An 18,216-nucleotide genomic window follows, 5' to 3' on the forward strand; every position below is an offset into this window, starting at 1 on the left:
TGTCTTTTATAAGAAGACAGTGCCCGGTTTTCTGTTTATATCGTAGCTCGGAATACACAAATCATCATTCGGGTTTTAAATGAGATATGACACTTTACACAAAAGTCTCTGGCTTGTTGCTGAGGGACTTAAAGCTGCATTGATAGGAGGCCACCTCTATTTTTTTTAAATTTTCTTTTAAAAATGAAGATTAAAAACAAAGGATCTTCCAGCAAAAATATTCTACCATTTGTAGGGGTGGGTGGGTAGAGGCATTAGACTAGAAGGCCTCTTTCTCTCTTTTGGTAAAATCATATTCTTTGTTGAATCCCATCTCATTACTCCCACAACCCACCCAAAGTGGAATGCCCAATTCTCAAAGGGACATCACGAGAAACTCGCTATTGCTTTAAATGAAATACATAAACATTCATCTGGAAAAAATTAAAATGCCAATCGTTCTTTTCCAGCTCTGGATTCCGGACAGGCGTGCAGTCAACTAAAAAGGAGAAGTGAAACGAAAGCACGCAGCAAACGCTCTCTTTCTTTGCCAAGGCAAGTTGAATACGCTGCTACGAAAAGCCATTTCTTCCTTATTGTTTTTCCCTCTCTTTCTTTCTCTCCCTTTCTCTAAAATCTCAAATCTAGAATTCTAGCCCCCTCCCCCCCCCCGCGTGCTAGAGAGAGGGAAGAAGTGAAAAGCAAACGGAGCAAGAAGGAAGAAGAGACCCTTTTCGCAGAATTGGTCATCGGGAATAGTAGACCTGCTTGTCTGAAGAAGGAGGGGTGGGTAAGTTTCTGTATATATATATATATATATATATCTAATCTTGATTTCCCAGCAACGGTCAACCGGACAGCAGGGGGACAGCTATGATGATAGGAGACAACAAAAGACAATTGCAGAGTAAAGGTGAAAGAAGAGAAGGGAAGGTTGTCATTCTGATTTCTTTAGAATGCAAGAACAAGGGAAACTGGCTCACAGAACAAAACCAGCGATGGTGGATTTCTAGCTGTTACCAAGCTGTTAAGATAGAATCCATGTTCAGAAAAAGGCAAGTGGCTATCTCTAAATAGGAATGGATGATATGATATGAGGAGGAGGAGGAGGAGGAGGATGTGGTGATGATGATGGTGATGATGATGATGTTTTTCTTCTCATGGCTGCATGAGGAACAAAGCATCTAATGGTGACTTCCATAGCTATAGTACTGCATCCAGTTTTGGTCACCACATTACAAAAAAAGGACACTGAGACTTTGGAAAAAGTGCAGAGAAGAGCAGCTAAGATGGTTAAAGGTCTGGAGGCTAAAACATATGAAGAACGGCTGCAGGATTTGGGTTTGGCTAGTCTAGAGAAAAAAAGGACTAAAGATGACATGATAGTATTTGAAGGGCTGCCACAAAGAAGAGGAGGTCAGCTTATTTTTCTAAAGCACCAGAGGGCAGGACAAGAAGCCATGGATGGAGACTAATCAAGGAGAGAAGCAACCTGGAATTAAGGAGAAATTTCCTAACAGTGAAAACAATTAACCAGTGGAAGAACTTGGCTTCAGAAGTTGTGGATGCTTCATCACTGGAGGTTTTTAAAGAAAAAGACTGAACATCCACTTCTCTGAAATGGTATAGGGCCGTGATGGGGAACCTAGGGCAGCGTGCTGGAAGTGGCACGCAGAGCCATCTCTACGGGCCCGCCAGCTGTCGCCTGTGGCTCTTCGCGCATATGGGAGTGCCAGAAACTGGAAGAGCAGCTCTCTGGCATGCATGTGCTCCCTGGCTGACCAGCTGGTCTTCGCGCATGCATGCGCACCAGAAATCGGAAGACCAGTGACCGGCTCAGCTTCCTGATGCATGCATGCACACACGCATGGGAACTGCTCTTCCAGTTTCCTGTGCTCCCGCACATATACATCGCAGAGCTGCTCTTCCAGTTTCTAGTGGTCCCCTGTGCGCAAAGACCAGCTGGCCCTCCAGCTGGTCTTTGGGATTTTGGCGCTCTGGCACAAATACGCACATTCCGATTTTGGCACTCAGTGCCAAAAAGGTTCATCATCACTGTTATAGGGTCTCCGGCTTGAGCATTGGGTTGAACTAGAAGACCTCCAAGGACTAGTAGAACTTCCAGTTCTATTCTATTGTAACTCAAACAGCTGCTTCATTATGGAGCCTCCTGCATTCATATGCATCCTCAGCTATTATGGAATTTACTTGGTGGATCATTATTGGTCAGCTTTATCCAAATGTGCACCATGTGAAGCTTCTGAACCATTTGTGGTCCATTAAAAATTGGAGACTCCCCAGTGGACCTCCACAATCAATATCAAATAATGTAGTGTCTATCATCACCACCTAACCTGACCTTTCTTGTGCCTATAATTTGCTTTAATGAAATATCTCCCAGCTTCACTTTGAAGGTGTTGTTTAAATTTTCTGTAATGTTTTATGACACCTCCAAATCCCTCCTCTAAACAACGTCTGTTGCTTTTTCTCTCTCCTCAGGATGATTCAGAAACGAACTGCCTAAGAATAAAGAACTCTTTCTGGGGATCATGCTCCGTCTTCATCTCTTCTTCATGGTTTACCTTGCTTCCTTCCATTTCTCCCTCCCCTTCCACAACAGCGAATGCGATACATACCTCGGACATGTCTGCAAGAATCATGTCAATTTCGTACCAGGCCATAATTACATCGGGGAGGGAGTTGATATCACCACTCTGGAGAAGAAAGGGGCTTATGTGGTGGACATCAGCAAGTGGCAGGGACCCAATGGGACATGTACCCTGTGTCGGAATCATAAGATGGGTGAGCAGCTGCAGAGGCTTCCCCTGGTTGGGGTAGACTGGCGGCAGAAGGAAAACTGCCAACAAGAAGCGAGCAACTTTGTGGATGAGTTAGATATAGATGTGGCCAACGCAGTAGCCAAAGAAGTGAAGAATGACTGGGAAATGGAGTTGGCCGAGGATTTCGTGAAGGACGACCTGGGGTTCTCCAAAGCGCAAGTTGCTTTTGCTGGCTCTCACTCTAATATGGCCATTTGGGCCTATCAGAAAACCCGTGAAGACAGATACAGCTTTCTGAGGAATGAGATCGCATGCGAGCATTACAGGTAAGCATTTCAAAGCATAAACAGGGAGGAGGAGTTGCAGTAGCCTATTTGCTGGAGGAAAAAGAAAACCTTTTCAGGAGACGCTACGGAATTTGTTATAACAATTCCAGAGTTTTCCCGCAGAGGAAATAATTTCATACATTGAAACCTAACACTGAGGAATTCCCTGTATTTGGCATATTTCTTTCTCTAAGGAGTTGAAAATTTGAGGCAATCTTTACTGAAATTTTAGGGAAGGGTACAGGGTAACCCTCGACGTATGACCCCAATCAAGCCCAAAATTTCTGCTGCTAAGTGAGACATTTGTTAAGTGAGTCTTGCCCCATTTTACAACCATTCTTGCCACAGTTGTTAAGTGAATCACTGCCATTGTTGAGTTAGCAACACAGGTGTTAATAGCAAATCTGGCTTCCCCATTGACTTGGCTTGTCAGAAGTTCGCAAAAGGGGATCATATGACCCCGGGACACAGCAACCGTCATAAACATGAATCAGTTGCCAAACTTCCCAATTGTTTGGGATGCTACTGCAATGGTTATAAGTGTGAAAAAAGTCATGTCACTTTTTTCAGTGCTGTTGTAACTTTGAATGCTCGCTAAATAAACTGTTGTAATTTGAAGAACATAGTTAAATGTTACTGGTTCCCCTGTGATCAAAAGTGTATATAAGTAATTGTTCCAACAGACAGAGAAATCAGTCCACACATAAACAATCTTAGTCCCATTAGCATTGAAAGATTGTTTAGTCAGGGGTCCCCAATTTCTACAGCACATCAACCTCTTGATGAGATTTCAGATCGTTTGTGGACTCCAAACATTTATTGTATGTCAATAATTTAATAAATGCTACTTTAACTAATAGAACTACTACTATTAATAATAATAGACTCTTTGAAGAGTCCCATTGATCATCTGTGGTCAATCATGGCCACTTTGGAGAACTCTGATTTGAATCCACCTATCCAAATCCCATCCCAAAGCCATTAAATGCTGAATGTCTCTTGGATGATGAAGAAGAAATTTCAGCTCCATCCTCCTGAATTGGGGTTGACCAGAACGTATTATGGAACACGAGGGGTCCTTCATGCTCTCTGAGCTTGGTTGTTTTATTGCAGACTTTTTATTACCCAAACTAGGTAACATTATCAGTGCTAAATGTCTTTGGAGATTCTCAGTCATCCAGGTCATGGTTATCCCAAAAGTGCTTCATCTTTTCAACCCTGAACTACAAATATTCTCCTTTATTGTGGAGCATCCAATGGGCCATGAATACTATAACAAAAAGTTGCTTAGCTCATGATAGATCTCAGAGGCTTGGAGTGACTATTGTCCAACTACCAATATCAGCTCTGGGAACAAGATGCTTGATGCTTGTTGATGGCATGACTGCAATTACCTCAGAAGACACCGGCGTCCGGATCCATTCATTCTTGTTTTAGGACTGGTTGGGGGAATGAATTAGTCTTTGTCATCCTGACAAGTAATCGTTATTCAAAGACCAATGAGATAGCTGTTGTCTCTTCATAATCTCCCAGACGCTTTTGATATCATCAGCTATAAGGTCCTCTAGGAACAATTCCATAACATCAAAGTTGGAGGCGCCGTGTTGCCGTATTTCCATTCAAAATTAATTTGGGGGGTGGAGTGGATTGAAGATTGTGTTACACACTCATGGCAGTTAAAATGAGAATTATCCCAAAGGCAATTTTGATTGGTTTTATTTGACCTCTGTTGTGAATCTATCAGATGTGTTACTTAGGAGAGTCTGTTTAATAGGCATACCATATTTTTCGGACTATAAGACGCACCTAAGTTTTTGGGGAGGAAAATAAGAAAAAAGCTAATTGGCAGGTGGATTGACCTCCCAGAATACCCCCAATCAGCTGTTCCCAGAGTTGAATTTTAGCAACAGGTTCCTTGGTTGTGAGTGTTGTGTCTCACCCGCTTTCACCGCAGCCGGGGCCTTCTTATCTGCTTCCGAACGCTGATGCCTCCCGGCCCCAGCCCTGGCTCCATGCCCAGACAGGTTGAGGAGGAAGAAGTACCTCCAGCCCCCAGCTCTGGCTCCATGTCCAGGCAAATGGAGCAACTAGACCCCTCCCCCTCCCCCATAGCATGTGAGCCTGAGGAAGGTCAATTACAAACAGCTGCAGACTGGAGTGACCCTCGCTTCAGAAGAATTGATAGGCGGCAGCGACAGAAGGAAGGGAGGGGCAGGCCTGGATAAGTGCTGAGTCATGGAGCCACACCCCATGGCCTATATAAAGGATCTGCTTTCTGGCATTCTCTGAGTCAGGCAAAGTCTAACATATCTTGCTGAAGTCACTTTCTGGTCTCCTGCCTGCCTTGAAAACTTTGCTAGGACTTTGGCAGAGCTGCAGAGGCACGCCTGATTCGGATTTCCCTGACCCGGCTGTCAGCGGAGGAGTGGGACACGACAGTGAGCTCTGTGCCTTGCTTTTTTTTTTTTTTTTTTGCTTTTTTTTTCTCCATTTCAGAAAAAACTTTTTTCTGCCTCTGAAAGCCTCTGAAATAGAGCTTCAGAAAAAAAAGCCTCTGAAGCTCTGTTTGGGAGTTTCTTTTCTGAGGCTCCGTTTGGGGCTTTTTTTCTGAAGCTCTGTTTCTGATGCTTTTTTCAGCCTCTGAAACCTCCGTTTGAGAAGCTGGGTGGGGCTACATTCAGAGTATAAGACACACCAAGATTTTCACCCTCTTTTTGGGGGGGGGGGAAGTGCATCTTATACTCTAAAAAATACGGTAATCAAAAAAGTTGAAGAAGACACACAACTATATTTCTTCATTGCATCTGAGTGCCCAATGTGCACAGCCCACATTGGTGTCTGGATGCAAATACATGAAGTCCTCAACTTATGACCTCCCAATCGAACCCCAAATTTCCATTGCTGAGCAAGACAGATGTTAATTGTGCTACAATTAACATACAAGCTTTCTTGCCACAGTTGTCACGTGAATCGCTGCACTTAAATTAGTCACATGGTTGTTGAGTGAATCAGGCCTCCCCATTAACTTTGCTTGTCAGAAGGTCGCAAAAGAGGATCACGTGACCCTGAGACACTGCAACCATCCTACATAAAAGTCAGTGTCCAAGCATCCGAATTTTGATTACGTGACCTCAAGATTGCTGCAATGGCCATATGAAAAAATGGGCATAGGTCACTTTTTTCAGTGCTGGTGTAACTTCGATCGCTCACTAAATAATGTTGTAAGTTGAGGATTACTTGTAACGGGCTGGATAGTAGGCTGTAGCTGAATATATCCGAGAATGAGGGCTTGTGGCTATAAGTTGGATAACTGCTATGCTCCAGATGGGATTTCTGAAGAACTTTCTGGGATCATCTCAAGCATCAGAATTTCAAGGACTCTCCTCACCAAAGATACCACTGTTTGAAATGTGCTTGAATTTTAGTAGCTCGGGTTGGTAGCTGGGCTGTTGTTTTGAGCTCCAAGCTTAGCAATTTGGCAGCAAACGTTTCATCACCATTCGAGGAGACATCATCAGGACGCTTTTTCTGGCAATGTCTCCTCAAACAGTGACGAAATGTTGGCAACCAAATTGCCAAGCTCGGATCTCAGATCATCAGTCCATACTACTGTTTGCTGAGTAGCTACAACTAATTTAAGGAATAAGGTTGCTGTGCTCGGTTAATGTTCCTCGTTCTGCTTCCTCCAACACATTTCCCTGGCTCCATTTGGAGTGAGGGGGGGAAATAGATAATTAATCCAGGCAACTAAATCCCAAGGGAGTAAAATTTTACCTCATGACAAGCTCAGTTATGGACAGGGTTACATTCCTGAGTTACAGAACACCCATACAAAGGCAATCGGGGACACATTGTTTGTACTCAGTTCTCAAAAAAAAAAAAAAAAGGAAACAAAAAGGATAGAGATAAGGGTTACTTAAACAGAAAACAAACATTTGTATTAACAGACTCGCTGCCAAGATTTAATAGCAACATAGACTGAGTGGGTGCCACAATGCCAGCCAGACCAAGCTGTTGTTGTGTCTTGCTTGCTTGCTAGTGAAGACATGGAGCTCCGCCAGTTCTTTGGGGGAAAGTTCCTTCGGATGTCAGATACCTCTGGAGGGAACAAGGACAGGCTCATTACAGGTAGTGCTCAATTTGTGACCACAATTGAGCCCACAATTTCTGTTGCAAAGTGAGGCATTTCCTGGAGGTGCAGGGCCAGGCAGCAATTTAACAACCGGTTTGCCCGAACTGTCCTGAACCAGCTGAATTCTACCACTGGTCATAAGTCACAATTTCCAGTGCCATTGTAACTTTGAACAGTTATTAAGTGAACTGTTGTAAGTCGAGGACTACCTGTATAGGGCTCTCCTTATTTACAGTTAGTCCTTGACTTTAAATCATTCGTTTTGTGACCGTTTTAGGTTACAACACGCTGAAGAAAGTGATTTAGGATCTTTTTTTGTTGTTGTTGTTACATCTATGACTCTTGCAGCATCCCTACAGTCACGTGCTCAAAAGTTTGGACGCTTGTCAACTGGCATGTATTTAGGATGGCTACAGTGTCCCAGGGTCATGTTATGGCCTTTTTGAAACCTTCTGACAAGCAAAGTCCTGGAGGAAGCCAGATTCATTTAACAACTGTGTTATCAACTTAACCAATTGCAGTGATTCACTTAACAACTCTGGCAAGAGAGGTCACAAAAAGGGGCAAAGCTCACTAAACAGCCTTTCTTCCTCAGCGATGGAAATTTGGGGCTCAATTGGGGTTTGCAAGTTAAGGACTACCTGTATTTATTTATTTATTTATTAAATTTATATGTCGCCCTATCTCATCATCCAGCAGCTCCAGGAGGCTTACAATATCGAAAACAGCAGCATAAAAGAATTTGAAAAATGACAATGTCAAGGCTAAAACCAGGGCTAGGTTTTTCAGAGAGATCCATTACCACAAAAGATTTTGTCCTCTCTGGTCCATACCATTTAGGGGGCAATATGATAGTTTCTGGAAATAAATCCTCTGTGCTGGAAGCAGTTTGAAGAGTTGAGGAGACAGTATACCAGATTAAACAGCCTCTTCCAAGGCCTAAACAATTCAGACCCATTTTTTGGTTAAGAGGATATACTTTTGGTAACCAAACCAAATCACCCATGGAAAGATATGATCTGATGCCAGACTTCAAAGACAGTAATAAGCCACAGGACGAAACCTTCAAACCAGGGGTGCTATTCAGCAGGTTCTGACAGGATCTGGAGAACCGGTAGCGGAAATTTTGAGTAGTTCAGAGAACCGACAAATACCATCTCTGGCTGGCCCCAGAGTGGGGTAAGAATGGAGATTTTGCAGTATCTTTCTCCTGGAGTGGGGTTGGAATGGAGATTTTGCAGTATCCTTCCCCTGGAGTGGGGAGGGAATGGGAATTTTGCAGTATCCTTCCCCTGGAGTGCAGTGGGAATGGAGATTTTGCAGTATCTTTCCCCTGGAGTGGGATGGGAATGAAGATTTTGCAGTATCTTTCCCCTGGAGTGGTGTTGGAATGGAGATTTTGCAGTATCTTTCTCCTGGAGTGGGGTTGGAATGGAGATTTTGCAGTATCCTTCCCCTGGAGTGGGGAGGGAATGGAGATTTTGCAGTATCCTTCCCCTGGAGTGCAGTGGGAATGGAGATTTTGCAGTATCTTTCCCCTGGAGTGGGATGGGAATGAAGATTTTGCAGTATCTTTCCCCTGGAGTGGTGTTGGAATGGAGATTTTGCAGTATCTTTCTCCTGGAGTGGTGTTGGAATGGAGATTTTGCAGTATCCTTCCCCTGGAGTGCAATGGGAATGGAGATTTTGCAGTATCTTTCCCCTGGAGTGGTGTTGGAATGGAGATTTTGCAGTATCTTTCTCCTGGAGTGGGGTTGGAATGGAGATTTTGCAGTATCCTTCCCCTGGAGTGGGGAGGGAATGGGAATTTTGCAGTATCCTTCCCCTGGAGTGAGGTGGGAATGGAGATTTTGCAGTATCCTTCCCCTGGAGTGGGGTGGGAATGGAGATTTTGCAGTCTCCTTCCTCTGGAGTGGGAAGGGAATGGGAATTTTGCCGTATCCTTCCCCTGGAGTGCAATGGGAATGGAGATTTTGCAGTATCTTTCCCCTGGAGTGGGGTTGGAATGGAGATTTTGCAGTATCTTTCCCCTGGAGTGGTGTTGGAATGGAGATTTTGCAGTATCTTTCTCCTGGAGTGGTGTTGGAATGGAGATTTTGCAGTATCCTTCCCCTGGAGTGGGGAGGGAATGGGAATTTTGCAGTATCCTTCCCCTGGAGTGCAGTGGGAATGGAGATTTTGCAGTATCTTTCCCCTGGAGTGGGATGGGAATGAAGATTTTGCAGTATCTTTCCCCTGGAGTGGTGTTGGAATGGAGATTTTGCAGTATCTTTCTCCTGGAGTGGGGTTGGAATGGAGATTTTGCAGTATCCTTCCCCTGGAGTGGGGAGGGAATGGAGATTTTGCAGTATCCTTCCCCTGGAGTGCAGTGGGAATGGAGATTTTGCAGTATCTTTCCCCTGGAGTGGGATGGGAATGAAGATTTTGCAGTATCTTTCCCCTGGAGTGGTGTTGGAATGGAGATTTTGCAGTATCTTTCTCCTGGAGTGGTGTTGGAATGGAGATTTTGCAGTATCCTTCCCCTGGAGTGCAATGGGAATGGAGATTTTGCAGTATCTTTCCCCTGGAGTGGTGTTGGAATGGAGATTTTGCAGTATCTTTCTCCTGGAGTGCAATGGGAATGGAGATTTTGCAGTATCCTTTCCCTGCAATGCCCACCAAGCCACGCTCACAGAACCGGTAATTAAAAAATAATAATTCCACTACTGCTTCAAACCCATAATTACGAACTTGATTAGAGTAAAAATTTTACAGACACGATCTAACTAGGTAAAGGAGCACCGTAATTACAGATGAGAAAGTTGGCATCTGTGATAGATATTTATTGTGCCGTGTTTCCCCGAAAATAAGCCTCCCCTGAAAATAAGCCTCCCTGAAAATATTTAAATGCATGCGCAGCCAGTTCCCACCATTTGCTCTGGTTAGGGTTAGGGAGACAGAGCTGGAAATCAGGTAAGATGGCAAGAGGAGCCCCATCTTGCTCCATGCGCCCCAAAATAATAAGACATCCCCCAAAATAAGGCCAAGTGCTTATTTAGAGGTTCAAAAAAATATAAGACAGGGTCTTATTTTTTGGGAAATACAGTAGATAACAACTGATATTATGGGTTACTTTAAAATAAATTACAGCTCTGGTACTCCAGAAAGGAACAGGTTCCGGGTACTTCTTGACTTACCACCACAATAAAACCCCCAAACTTCCATTATTAAAGCAAGACAATTGTTAAGTGAATTTTGCCCCCTTTTACAGCCTTCTTGGCTGCTGTTGTTAAGCAAATCACTGCAACTGTTAAGTGAATCATGCGGTCATTAAGCAAATCTGATTTCCCCTGTTGACTCGGCTTGTCGGATGCCAATTGGGGAGGTTACACATGGTGATCATATGACCTGGGACAGTGCAACTGTCATAAATATGTGCCAGTTGCCAAGTGCCCTAATTTTGATCACATGACCACAGGAATGTTTCAACACTTGCAAGTGTGAAAAGTGGCCATGTCACTTTTGTTTTAGTGCTGTAAAGTTATAGCACTAAACAAACATAGTTATGTTATAACTTTGGTCGCTAAACAAATGGCCGTAAGTTGAGAATTACTTGGACTGTATGGACCAGGGGTAGTCAACCTTTTTATACCTACCGCCCACTTTTGTATCTCTGTTAGTAGTAAAATTTTCTAACTGCCCACCGGTTCGGGGGGAGATGCGCGAGCTATTTTGGGACGAGGCTCTTTTGTTTGCGGTCGCACTATAGCGCCATCTAGTTTCACTTACGTAACATGAGCTAAATTTATGCGTGGGTGATACAAATAGTATACTTTCAAAAATTTAAATTGTCACGAGGAATTTTATGAAAACCTAATGAAAATGTTTTTAAATAATGCTGTGGAATTTTTTTAGAAGTCAATTAAATTAAAAAAAGGAAAGTGCTTCAGTATCGGACAAAACCCCTACGGCCCACCATGAAAGCTGGAATGCCCACTAATGGGCGGTAGGGATCAGATTGACTACCACTGGTATGGACTGTTGTACTCTCAGTAAAGTATCCTTTGGTGTCATGATGGAAAAAATGAAAAGGAGGCCCCCATTTTCTGAGAAACTTTTCAAGATTAACCAGGAAAGGAAAGTGACACCAGAAAACATGCTTTCCAAACACATGAAACTTAGCAGTGCACTCCTACCCATTAACTGACCATCAGAGACCACCTGACCTTCAGCATGGTTGTTGCATCATGTTCAGTGGTGGGATTCAAATAATTTAATACCCAGTTCTCTGCCCTAATGACCTGCTGGGTAGGCATGGCCATGTTGGGTGTGGCCAGGGGTGTGACAGGGAGCACTCAGCCTCCTGCAACCCCCGGGAGCAAAATGAACCACGGGGGGGGGAGGGGAGATGTGCTGTCCTGCCCCTGCTCCATTTTGGGCCTAGTAGGTCTCCCTGCACCCCCATGGGAGTAAAAATGGACTGCGTGGGGGCCCACACAGTCCTGCGCCCTGTTTTGTGCCTAGGAGATCTTCCTGAAATGAGTGAAAATGAGCTTAGAGGGCCTCCCTGAAGCCTCCTGGGAGCAAAAACAGGCCGCGGGGGGCACGCTGCCTCCCCTGTGTCCCGTTTAGACCTAGGAGGCTTCCCTGCACTTACTTGAGAGCCAAAAGGGGCATGTGGTGACTCCTTGAAGGGGCGGGAAGGGAAGGGAAGGGGCCAGCCAGCAATTTAACTACCAGTTCGCCCGAACCATCCCAAACTGGCTGAATCCCACCAGTGATCATGTTCTTTTCTCGTGCTGAATGCTGAGGGAGTAAATGTGATTTGGTATGTTGCCTTTGACACAGAACTGTCCAATTAGCATACCCAAATCAAGGAAACACTCTTCGGAGAATTAGAATTCCCAGAAGTAAAACTTTATTAGATACACCATGTTGGTACTGAAAAAACAAAACCAATTCTGATTTCCCACACATATACTTGCCCAGTTAAACAATACTTTCTTCTTTTCCCCACCCCTGGTGGATCACATTGTCCAATTATGAGATCATAATAACAGAGTTGGAAGGGATCTTGGAGGTCTTCTAGTCCAACCCCCTGCTTAGGCAGGAAACCCTACACCATTTCAGATAAATGGTTATCCAACATCTTCTTAAAAATTTCCAGTGTTGGAGCATTCACAACTTCTGCAGACAAGTCGTTCCACTGATTAATTGTTCTAATTGTCAGGAAATTTCTCCTTAGTTCTAAGTTGCTTCTCCCCTTGGTTAGTTTCCATCCATTTGCTTCTTGTCCTACCCTCAGGTGCTTTGGAGAATAGTTTGACTCCCTCTTCTTTGTGGCAACCCCTGAGATATTGAAACACTGCTATCACATCTCCCCTAGTCCTTCTTTTCATTAAACTAGACATTCTTTTGTTATGGGACAAATTTCTTTCTCAAGCACCTGCAGCAGGGACCTTGATGGCTTCCATGTTTTCACAATCTCTGCATACATTCTCCACATTCCATTTCCCCCTTTCCCTCCCCCCCCCCCGGTTCATTGGCAAGTTTGAAAAGCATTAAGGTTTGAAAGAAGCAAAATCTTGACATGCTGACAGTATCCTGCATTTTTCATTCTTTTCCTTTGCAGTTTGAGGCTTCAGACAAATCCTCTGCTATCCTTCCATTTTGCTCGGGCCATCAGCAAGTTGCCCCTCAGTCACGACCTTGAGGAATACCAGCATTTCATCAGTATCTACGGCACCCATTATATCAACCGGGTGTATCTAGGAGGACGAGCTCGTTACTTGCTGGCTTTGAAAACTTGTGTCATGACTTTAATGGGGCTCACGGCTGAGAATGTCAAGGTCTGTTTCGATATGGAGACAAGCCTGAAACATAGAGGGCTTTGGGGATCTATTTCCTTCCATTCCAAATGTGCCAAGGTCTGGTTTGGGAAATCTAAATCCAGCTTCCATGACCTTCATATGACCCAGCACACAGAGGTGGTTGGCGGCCACAAAAGAATGCTCTTCTCGGAAAGCAGAGATGTGCATCATCTCACAGAATGGATTGAGAGTACCAAAAGGACACCGGGGTTGGTGTCTTATTCCCTTTTACCTCTACACACCTTGTTGAACAAAACAGACCCCAGGCGGAATTTTTTGAAGCAAGTCATTGTGAGCTACATCAAAAGAAGAGCCCTAAGAAGAGATTGTCGCCAAAGCTGTCCCAAGAACTTCAACAGCTGGGTACGAAAGTGCACTTGCATGTGTATACCCAACGGTGTCATCAACGACAAATGTTGTGGCACCGAGATGGGCAGGGCTTACCTCAGGTTCTATGTGGATAGCGGATCCGGTCTTTGGGGTGACTATTTTTCCTCCACTGACGCCTACGTCAAAATTTTTTTCCAAAACCAGGAAAGGCGCACTAGGGTCATTGGTGGGAACAACAACCCTCAGTGGTCAGAAAATCTGAACTTCGGGGCTGTCACGCTGGACGGCAATGACAACTTTGTGATGGAGGTTTGGGACAGCGAAGTCTGGCATGATGAACTCTTACATCGATGTAACGGGAGGCTGAGGTCAGGCCTTAGCAACTGGCACAAATGCTACCTCCAACATGGACACGTTAAGTTCTATTACGTGTTGACATGTGCCCCCACTCTGACTGGGTCCAGCTGCCGTGATTATGTCCCTTTGCATCTGCCAACCTCCCATTTCAATGACACTAATCCTGACTGGGAAACTTCATGGTCACTCAAATTTCGTACCTAGGTACTGCATGGGTAGGACTCATACTGCTATATTAAACAGGGGTGGGCTTCAAAAATTTTAGCAAGGGGTTCCCTGCCCGGTTCCAGGGTGGGCATGGCCTAGTAGGCTTCCTGCACCATGGAAGGGGTGTTATTTTTGCATTCTTCGGGCTGTGGAGGCTTTCTTCAAGCCTCCGGGAGGGCAAAAACGGCCTCCTCAGGCCCCAGAGGCCCGTTTCCGGCCTTCCCAAACTTCTGGTAGGCCCATTTTTTGCCCTCCCAGAGCTCCACATGTACCCTGCACTTACATGCATCTAAAATGGGCCATATGGGGACTCCGGGGAGGGGAGGGGTGGGTAGGTAGGGCCAGCCAAGAGTGGGACTTGGGGAATCTCCAAATTGCACAGAATCTTAGCTAGAGGTTCTCCTGAACCCCTGAGACCATCCAGCACCCACCCCTGAAATTAAGGCATTATTCAGATTTGGAATCTAATAGGAATCCCTATCAATTTTCTTCCATACAATTGGGAGTTATTGAACAGATAATTTCTATAAAATGTAAAATGACTTGCCTTCAATTTACAACCCCAATTGAGCGAAACATTTCTGTTGTTAAGTGAGGCAATTGTTAGGTGAATTCTGCCCCATTTTATGCCTTTGCTTGCCGCGGTTATTAAGTGAATCATCGCAATTGTTTAGTCAGTAACACAGTTGTTAAGTGAATCTGGCTTCCCCATTGACTTTGCTTGTCAAAGTTCTCAAAATATCCACATTTTGATCATGTGACAGTGGGGATGCCACAACAGTTGTGTAAAAAACAATGGTCATTTTTTTCAGTGCTGTTGTAACTTCAGATAGTCACTAAATGAATAGTTGTAAGTCAAGGTCTTCCTATATAAATATAGGTGGGTTCAATCATTTCTTTCTTCTTAATGCCTTTGTTATTATGCACTAGCGTTTTTTTTCAAATGGTCCAATTACCGTATTTTTTGGAGTAAAAGACGCACCTTTTCCCCCCAAAAAAGAGGGTGAAAATCTGGGTGCGTCTTATACTCCGAATGTAGCCCCACTCAGCTTCTCAAATGGAGGTTTCAGAGGCTGAAAGAAGCTTCAGAAAAGAAGCTCCCAAACAGAGCTTCAGAGGCTTTTTTGCTGAAGTTCTGTTTTGGAGGCTTTCAGAGGCAGAAAAAAGTTTTTTCTGAAACAGAGTTTCAGAGGAAGGGGGGAAAAAGGCAAAAAAAAAAGCAAGGCACAGAGCTCACAACCAAGGAACCTGTTGCTAAAATTCACCTCTGGGAACAGCTGATTGGGGGTATTCTGGGAGGCCAATCCACCTGCCAATCAGCTTTTTTCTTATTTTCCTCCCCAAAAACTAAGCTGCGTCTTATACTCCGAAAAATAGGGTATACCGTGGACCAGGTATATATCAAGACCATATAGTTCAGTGGTGGGTTTTAAATTTTTTTACTACCGGTTCTGTGGGCGTGGCTTGGTGGGTGTGGCAGGGGAAGGATACTGTAAAATCTCCATTCCCTCCCCACTCCAGGGGAAGGATAATGCAAAATCCCCATTTCCTCCAGATCAGCTGGGACTTGGAAGGCAAAGAATAGATGGGGGCAAAGGCACTCAGAATTTTTAGTACCAGTTCTCCGAACTACTCAAAATTTCTACTACCGGTTCTCCAGAACTGTTCAGAACCTGCTGAAACCCACCTCTGATATAGTTGTGAACTTGTAACATGACATGGGCCCCTTTTTGCATATGTTATAATCACTATCCTGTATGGATAGTATATTTTTGTATTTATAATTAGAGAAGTAATAGCGTGCTGTGAGAAGTTAATTCAACGTATTTTCATATGGTTCAGAAAAGGATTATTAGGAACCCAGTCCTGTTAGCAATGCTTAAAGGATATATTTAGCTTGCAAAAGAAAATGCTAAGGAAAGATGTCTATGGAGATTTTCAGTCATCCAATCACGGTTATTCCGAATATGCTTTTTTTCCCCAAGGGGTGACTTTGTTTCTTTGTTTTTCCTTGAAGACATTTCGCTTTTCATCCATGACGTTTCTTCAGTTCTGTTCTTCTTCAGGAACTGAAGAAGCTTCTTGGATGAGAAGCGAAATGTCTTCAAGGAAAAACAATGAAAGTCCAGGTGCCTCTTGAAAAAAAGAATCTTTGGAGAGATACAATAGCAGTCTTCAGAAATACAAAAGGTTGTCAGATTAGAAGAGTGAGCAGATTTGTTACGTGCATCCCCAAAGGCAGGAAGGACCAGAATTCAGTGGGCAGGAACCAGATTTGAGGAAAAACTGTCTACCATTGAAACCATATTTTCCAAGATGTGGGATGTTCTTTTTCCACTGGAAGTCTTCAAATAAAGGCTGGAGAGGAATCTGTCTGAATTGTAGGACAAATCCTGGACTAAGCAGGATATTGGGCCAGGTGACCTCCAAGATGTCTTCCTATGTATTCTATGCAATATTTGGAGACCGTAATCTAACAAGGTCCCACTGTAACTAGGATCCCTTCCCTTCCAATGTACAATACATAGAACTCTGAAACTTACAAAAAGGATGAGTTCAAAATGGAGGCGGGAGAAATCCTGACCTAACTACACACCCACATAAAATAATCCTCTTCTGTCAAACGCTTCCTGCACTATTCAGTTCAATTCTTTACTTCTAATAGATTCCATCCTTTCCGAGGTCAGTAAAATGAGGACCCAGATTGTTGGGGGCAACGTGCTGACTCTGTAATCCGCTTAGAGAGGGCTGTAAAAAGCACTGTGAAGCAGAATATAAGTGCCATTGCTATTTCAGAAACTTTCATGCAATCTGCAAAATACATGTAAAACATACAGCAATAAATCTTCAAATATGTCTGTGGTGTATGCTTTGTTTTGATTTTTTTTCCCCTATGTCACACTGTTGTTTTGGAAAACTATCCTTTGCCATTCCGATTATAAAGTTGATTTGTACAAATCCTTGGGTTTCTGAAGGAGTATGAGCATAGTGTAAACCAATGCTAAGCCTGAAGGCCAGTTTCCATGGACGAATGGCATGGCCTTCCTTTAGCAGTGGAGAAGGAGCTGGGCTTCCTCTAGTGAAAAAAAGGGGAGATACGAAAGCGGTCTTCCAATATTTGAGGGGCTGTCCCAGAAATGAAGAGGTCAACCTATTCTCCAAAGCACCTGAAGGCAAGACAAGAAACAATGGTTAGAAACTAACCAAGGAGAGAAGCAACCTAGAACTAAGGAGAAATTTCCTTACAGTGAAAACAATTAACCAGTGGAACAACTTGCCTCCAGAAGTTGTGGGTGCTTCATCACTGGAGGCTTTTAAGAGGAGACTGAACAGCCATTTATCTGGTATGCTATAAAGTCTCCTGCTTGAGCAGGGGGTTGGACTAGACGACCCTTTAAGGTCCCTTCCATTTCTGTTATTCTCATTTTATTCCACTAGTTCAGATGAAATTTCTCCTAAATTGTCGTCTCCAGCATGATGCTCTGCAGACGCCTTCCTGAAGAATGGGAGAAATAGAGGGAATGAATGACAAAACAACCTTTTACAAAATAACGTTTAAGTACGGGCAGGGAAAATACTGGGGGGAGACTAGTCTGAATTGGGTTATGAAGCTGGCGGTGCTTCACCTCTTCCCATTGTACTCAAAGCTGCCGGCCGTGAGTCGTTCCCAAATCCCCATCAAGCCACGGAGGCATCCACGGGGAGGAGCCCGAGGACCGCTCGCCGCTTCTCCTGCCTCGATTCTAGGGCTTGATTGAGACCCGCATCGCTGGGAACTCACCCACCTTCAGAAGGCGGCACCCTGCTAGGGTGGCAACTTGGCCCTTCTCTCAGACCTTCCCAGAGGCAGGATTAAGGGTGACAAACACCCAGCACGTGGCCTCTACGGAGAGCTTCCTCCCAGCAATTATCAATGCCATTCACTACATAGCTTATATAAACGCTAGTTCTCAATTTTCAGTTAAGTTAGGGTGGCTTTTGATTCGTGCTCGATGTCTTCGTGCCAGTTGCAAGCCCCGAGAAAACTAGGTCCTCTCACTAAAATATACAATGCTTTACAAATTGTAAAACGCGCCTCTCGGGATAAATCAGGTGCTGGAGTATAGATATTTCTTATTCGAGCGGCGACCATCATGCATTTCTTCACATATGCAAATCGTTCTTCTCACTCTTTTTTTTCTTCTTCTCCCTCTTCTTTCCTCCGAGCCGGTTTCAGCCAATGGATGGGCGAGGATCGCTTCCGCTCCTCCCTCCTC

The 18,216-nt window shown here is 44.2% G+C and overlaps 1 protein-coding gene across 4 annotated transcripts; it reads left to right on the forward strand.

Annotated features, from left to right (window-relative positions):
• The first annotated feature begins 465 nt into the window (after positions 1-465).
• On the forward strand, positions 466-16,816 carry LOC131198500 (perforin-1-like). 4 transcript variants are annotated; one of them, XM_058183213.1, is made up of 3 exons: positions 466-534; positions 2,479-3,085; positions 12,829-16,816. In XM_058183213.1, exons 2-3 carry the CDS (start codon positions 2,529-2,531, stop codon positions 13,955-13,957), a joined length of 1,686 nt encoding a protein of 561 aa, XP_058039196.1. In that variant the 5' UTR covers positions 466-534; positions 2,479-2,528; the 3' UTR covers positions 13,958-16,816. The 4 variants fall into 4 exon arrangements, with proteins under 4 accessions (XP_058039196.1, XP_058039194.1, XP_058039193.1 ...); XM_058183211.1 differs by lacking the exon at positions 466-534 and adding an exon at positions 578-765; XM_058183210.1 differs by lacking the exon at positions 466-534 and adding an exon at positions 579-769.
• Positions 16,817-18,216: the final 1,400 nt, after the last annotated feature.

The sequence above is a fragment of the Ahaetulla prasina genome, chromosome 4 (genome assembly GCF_028640845.1).
Source record: "Ahaetulla prasina isolate Xishuangbanna chromosome 4, ASM2864084v1, whole genome shotgun sequence".
NCBI classification, from domain to species: Eukaryota; Metazoa; Chordata; class Lepidosauria; order Squamata; family Colubridae; genus Ahaetulla; species Ahaetulla prasina.

Coding starts and splice junctions, on each gene's coding strand:
- LOC131198500 (XM_058183213.1), top strand. CDS start 2,529: ATGCTCCGTCTTCATCTCTTCTTCATGGTTTACCTTGCTTCCTTCCAT. Junction 3,086..12,828: donor ATCGCATGCGAGCATTACAG/GTAAGCATTTCA, acceptor TTTCCTTTGCAG/TTTGAGGCTTCAGACAAATC.